Source organism: Coenobita brevimanus, chromosome 21, assembly GCF_032717465.1.
Source record: "Coenobita brevimanus isolate Jiangsu-jjx chromosome 21, ASM3271746v2, whole genome shotgun sequence".
In the NCBI taxonomy this organism is placed as follows: domain Eukaryota; kingdom Metazoa; phylum Arthropoda; class Malacostraca; order Decapoda; family Coenobitidae; genus Coenobita; species Coenobita brevimanus.
In genome coordinates, this window is record NC_136974.1 from 33,199,954 (window position 1) to 33,206,447 (window position 6,494).

The 6,494-nt window shown below is 42.9% G+C and overlaps 1 protein-coding gene across 1 annotated transcript in view; it reads left to right on the plus strand.

The window, feature by feature from the left end:
- The window catches only part of LOC145392145 (uncharacterized), a 52,210-nt gene extending 48,139 nt beyond the window's left edge, over positions 1-4,071 (plus strand). The window contains exon 9 of the mRNA XM_080266597.1: positions 3,897-4,071. Coding sequence (XP_080122723.1) covers positions 3,897-4,071 — 175 coding nt within the window. The remainder of the gene's footprint in view (positions 1-3,896) is intronic.
- Positions 4,072-6,494: the final 2,423 nt, after the last annotated feature.

Sequence of the window (6,494 nt, forward strand, 5' to 3'; positions counted from 1 at the left end):
CCTGAAGGTGAACGACATTTAATACAACAAGCTTGAGGTCAGGGGTCATGCATTTTATCGTGAGAACTGTAATTGTGTTTTATGTGTGTGTGTGTGTGTGTGTGTGTGTGTGTGTTTTGGAATGGAAATTTGTATACAGTATGGGACAACAATTCGTCTACTATCTCGCTGCGTCTGCTTCACATCTAGAACATGTCCGTCACATTCTTCCCTGATGCATGGTATCAAAGAGAATCATGCATGGGTAGATGAAGGTACTACTACTACTACTACTATTACTACTCATACTGATACTACTACTCATGCCTATATACTCCCGGGGGTCGTTAAGTCAGACAATAATTTTTTGCTAATTTTCAACCTTCCCCCAACATACGACCAAGAGTAATAAGTTTCCATCTAAGTCCCTAATTATAATGTTGGGTGAGCAGGAGGGAAAAGGGAAACAAACTGTGTCCACCAGTCTGACCGTCAAGATAAGCCTGGGGCGACAACAACAACAACAAGAATCTACTGCTCCCTTTGTTTACTTTCTGATTCAGTCTCCCTTCAGCCATCATATCCCCTTCCATGTCCACCTTTCTCTCTCTCCATTTTCCTCTCCCTCCACTCCTCTTTCCTTTCCCTCCACTTTCCTCTCCCTCCTAATTACTTTTCCCTCCACTCTCCTCTTCCTCATGATTACATTTCCCTCCACTTTCCTCTATCTCCATTTCCCTCTGCTTCTAATTTCCTCTGCGTCCACTTTCCTCTCCCATCATTTTCCTGCCCTTCCATTTCCTCTCCCTCCACTTTCCTCACCCTCGCTTCCCTCTATTACCAGCTCTTTTCCCTCACCGTCCCTCTTCCACAACTTTCCATTCCCTCCTCTTTTCTCTCTCTCGCCTTCCTTCACCCCCTTACAGCCCTCTTCTTCCTTCTCCCTCCTACTTCCCTCTCCTTCCACTACAGTCTCTCTTCATCTCTCCGCTCTACCTTCATCCTTTCCCTCTTTCTCCCCCCCCAACCTCTCCTCTCTACCTCCATCCCCTTCTCTTTCTCCCCACCACTTCTCCCCTCTGCCTCCATCCCCTTCTCTTTCTCCCCATCACTTCTCCCCTCTACCTCCATCCACTTCTCTTTCTCCCCATCACTTCTCCCCTCCACCTCCATCCCCTTCTCTTTCTCCCCACCACATCTCCCCTCTACCTCCATCCCCTTCTCTTTCTCCCCATCACTTTTCACCTCTAACTCCATCCCCTCCTCTTTCTACTCATCACCTCTCCCCTCTACCTCCATCCCTCCTCTCTTTCACCCCTCCTCTCTCCCCTCTACCTCCATCCCTCCTCTCTTTCACCCCTCCACCTCTCTCCCACGCTAATTCCACCCACATTACCACCGTGTTCGACCCATTAAGGTAAATTGGATATGTGAACTCCGCCACTCCGTCCATGTACCTCCTCTGACAACACCTGTCATACACACACCTGCTCCTCTCTCTCTTGCTCTCAAACTCAGTACCAACTCACTGCACACCTCACCAGTACATTTTTATCCCATTGTTCTTTTAGTACTTTTTTCTGCTGTACTGATTCTGACAACACATTTTACAAACATGCCAGCTCCACTCTCTCTCTCTCTCTCTCTCTTGCCCTAAAAACCCAACACCAACTCGCTGCACATCTCATTTCAGTACGTTTTTACCCCATGGTTCATTCAGTTTCTTTCTCCTCTTGCCTTTCCTGTCAATATCAACTACCTGCGCTTCACGTCAATGCATTTTTCTTCAATAATTCTTTCAGTTCTCTTTCATTCTTTCTTTACTTTCCGCCCCGCCTGCTCCCCTCCCTCCCAAATTTATCCTTTTTCTGTCCACGCCACTACCCTTTTCTTTTTTCTTTTTCTTTTATTTTCACGTCCGTCTCTGCTGACTCTCATCTACTCTCTCTCTCTCTCTCTCTCTCTCTCTCTCTCTCTCTCTCTCTCTATGGCTTTCGTTCTCATACTCAATCTTTTTTCCTCTCCAGCAATATTTTTTTTTACTCCATCTCTTGTGTACTCAGAAAATGTACAGTACCACAGAAACCTCCGCCTCCTGTCTCTGTGAACCAACATAGTCTACTGGCCACACAAAGATACATCACACAGGTACACAAATTCATCCCCTTTACCTTTGTCCTGGTACAGCCTGAAAGCATTTCTTGCCAACTCTGACACTAACAGCGATACTCTTGTCCAGAGATACACAGTTTGATAATATAAACCACACTCTGTTACCGTTATGCCATCTGACAATTTATACCTTTTCTGCTAAATAATTAAATATAATAAACCAAGTCTCCCCACAATGCTAATAAAATGTAATGACCTAGCACAGCACTCATCTTCATCTCTACATTTTACTCATCATCATCATCATCTCATCATTATGGGATGGTGGACTGCGGGAAAATCGAAGTTTCAACCTGCAGTCCATTTGGTTCACGTTCAGATAAGCCTGGGGTTACTACCACCACTGTTACTACTACGACAACTACTACTTCTGTACGGTATCATTTCTTCAATTACTACTACCGTTACTACTACTACTACAATTTCTAATACTACTACTACTACAACTAGTTCCGCTATTACTGCCGGTGGTACTATTATATTTCCGATGCTTAAAATATGTATAAAAGTGAAAATCCTTTGGCACATCGTTTCAAGTAAGTAGGTCAAGGAGAATAATTATACTATGATAATGTTATCAGCATTGTGGAGTGCAATATTTTCACGTACTTCCCCTCCTGTACCTAAGCTATTGGAGTTATAATAAGAAAAACTATACAGTGGATGAGTATAAAGCCCCCCCCTCCTAAAAAAAAAGGGAGGGGAAATAAAGAGGACCGAAATAAGAATAGTTACAAATTTTACTACTGGTACGCTATATATTGCAAGAAAAAAAAAAATGTGATGCCGGAGGAGAAATGCACATGTGAGGATAAATATAAAGCCAAAGAAGGTGTTGAAAACAATATATTGGAGCGAAGAGGGAACTAAAGAGACGACACAGGGAACAATGGTCTAGGGGAGAAACTGTTACGTGGAAATAAGAGGAAAAGCTGAATGTGAAAAGGGGAGGGCAGGAACGCATGCGGTGAGGAAGGGGAGATGAGAGAACCAATATCCTGGTCTCTGTTAGTTAAATACATGAAATACTGCCTACACGCTTGCTTTACTCCATATCTCTGTGTGGATTTCTACCTCTAGGTAAATATTCCTTTAAAAATATAACGGTGGTCATTCACTCCAACGGGAAATTTTCGTGTGTTAGGTGGATGGCTTAGTCAGGGTTGTCAGTGTTTATCCTGCATCATTTACTCATCTCCCACTCCAATTGCCACACCCACGCCCACACTGGCAGACTGAGCCGACTGGGCCGTCCCCGTAACAAAGAAGATACCCCCAGGTGAATTTCAAGTACAGCGCTGATTACGAAGCGCCCTGTATCAGTAAGGACGAGAAAATACAGAGTTACGGTTGTCATGCTTTCCGAATACACTGCTTCTGTGTGTGTGTGTGTGTGTGTGTGTGTGTGTGTGTGTGTGTGTGTGTGTGTGTGTGTGTGTGTGTGTGTGTGTGTGTGTGTGTGTGTGTGTGTGTGTGACCGATTGCCTTTATGTACACCTACTGTAAATGTCAGCAAATGATGGAGCGTGTGACGTGTGTACCCACTGCCTATGATTGACGGCCGCCCTAATGTGTTTGCATATACCACAGTAATCCACACTTTTCTATGCACCAAGCCCACGTCTTCCCCGCTGCCTGTATAATTTCCGTAATGGCAGAAGTTTCGTATATACATCTGCGGCTTGGATATCATCAGCAAGATATATTACACTGTTAATATACTTTGCCATTCCAATACCTCACAGATTAATGCATATGTCACGGTTCTTGGAAAAGCAGACGAAATGTTTGGAAAATCAACACAATATGGGCTGTGAGGAGGAGGAGGAGGAGGAGGAGGAGGAGTTCCAGGCTCATCAGAATATGAACTCGGTGGACTACAGACCGAATTTGCCCTTCTGCAGTCCACCGTTCTCCTGACGGGGTATTGGGAGGAGAATGAGAGGCGTGTGTATAAGTACGTAGCCCCACCACCTGGCCATATCGGTGTCACCAGGTGCAGGCGTCCCTCTCCCTGTGTGTGTGTGTGTGTGTGTGTGTGTGTGTGTGTGTGTGTGTGTGTGTGTCAGCTTCTCTCAGTGTCAGGGTTGTATCGATTACCTTTAAACAAACTGTGAATTGACGTGATGGTGGAGTAGTAATTGCAGCCTCTGGTATATCTGACACATGAACCCTTTGGACTGTAGGATTAAGCTGATCTGCAGTTCACCACCCTTTTTGAAGGATAAGGAAGTAGTTGTGGGACGTCTGTATAACCAGCCAGATGAATGACCTGGTATATCGGTGCCACTACATGAAGGCGTTCCTCTCCAGTACCACAAAGGTGAAAAGGCGGGATTACGAACTTTCCAGCCATAAATGTGATTCTACTTCGACTTGTATTATTACAGAAACATCTGGATATTCATAATTCTATTCCCATTACTCTTGCATTTTCCTGTATTTCTCAATATAAACTTTCACTTAAATATTTTAGAATCCTTTACCCAACCTTCCCTTATCTTCTCTCTTCGTCACAAGATCATTTGCTTCCTTTGAAATTTTGTCCAGCCTTGCTTCTTTTGTCCTCTTATTCCATGCACTGCGATTCATTTTTGCTCTTTGTATTTTACCTCTTATTCTCCACTTTTTGATCAACTTTATTTTTACTCTAACCATTTTTACATCATTAATTCCACGCTTCCTTGAGCATGACTGTTTGTTCTCAGCAATTATCTTTCTTGTCAGCTCCTTATTACCACGAACTTTTTTCTTCCTGCATTATCTTTTCTGGCTGTCCTTTCTCCTCTCACTTCCTTTCATTCGTAATTTCTCTGAGGACAGTTCTTGCTATCTTATGTTCTCGTATTCTATACCCTGAAAAGTTTGTTTTCTACTTTCACAGTCTGGTTTTCTTTTTTTTTTTTTCTAATGTTTCTTGCTCTCTATTATGTATTTTTTTCCTTCTCATGATACCAAGACGTTTTCCAGCTTCCGCTTCTTTGGTTTCCTTCTTTACCTTTGATTCCACAAGTTTTTTTTTTTTTCTCTCAGATCCTATAATTTTCCCCTTTGAAATTCCTTTTTTATTTCTTTCTCAACATTTGCCACACAACTCTCTCTCTCTCTCTCTCTCTCTCTCTCTCTCTCTCTCTCATTTCTTCCCCATTTGCTTCCTCTGCCTACAGTTCGCCTTTCCTGATATCTGTGTTCCAACCAAAAGGACCACAACCCTGCCAATACCCTGCCACCATCCTGCCTGCTATTGGCTGTAATGGGGCTCATGACGTAAGCAGGAAATGGGCCAATCGCGGCTTTTGTTTACATCCCCGCTTACCTGCTCCTCTCATCTCGCGCTCGGGACGGTTTGCCAATGTGAAACCGAATTCGGGGCTTCGATTCCGCGCCCTGAATAATTTGCCTGTTTGTTTTGCTCCGCTGTTTGTATTTGTCCTGTATGACTGTTGTACTGAATCAATGTTTTGTTCTGTTTAAACTTCACGATCACATCAGTGCAACGTTTCCGAAACCTGAATTAATCTGATATGCGAGTCACATTACTACGTTCAAATTACAAGCCTCGTACACTATTACGCTCTTTCCAGACTCTTTTAGTATTGCATTACCTCTCTAACTGCAGCGTTACAGTAATGCGATGCAAAGTGCTCAATCCTATTTCTTGCTTCATGTGCAGCGTTTTTTTCGAGCCAGCGATTACACAGCCAAAATGTGATATTTAGCACTTATTATTCTCTCAAGCAGCATTACCTCAGTGGTACTATTACGATAAATCATTTACCGACAACAATAATTACCATAACGTTCTTCCTGATCCATAAGTTGTCTATTAATGTCTGCAAAAAATAAAACTGTCTTGATCTTTGTCCTGAGAATTTCATTTCCGGCAATATAGTTTTCTACACTGATCAATTCCGATGTGTAAACTGTGATGCGATGGAGACAATAAATCCTCCGCAATATCACTCTCTCGGCTCAATTCCTTTACGATACTTTGGCTTTTAAGGTGTAGTGCACAATTAACAGAGCATTTGAACGAACCCGGGATTTTAAAACACTTGTTCCATTCATCAGAAATTATATTGTCTGTAAAACTTTGCATTGGATTTAATGAGACTCTCCAGATACTCTTGAGTATAATATAAGAAAAAAAAATAATAATCTCCTGGCCTGCAACCTTAAGCCTATGTGAAGTAATCGTGCGAGAAGCAATGGTAACTGGTGCTAGGGTCTTACAAGAGGGTGCCAAATCTTACAGTATGGTGCCAGATCTTACCGAATGTGCCAGATCTTGCAGTATGGTGTCAATCTATGGTGAAAATTTTACAGAATGGTGTCACGTCTTA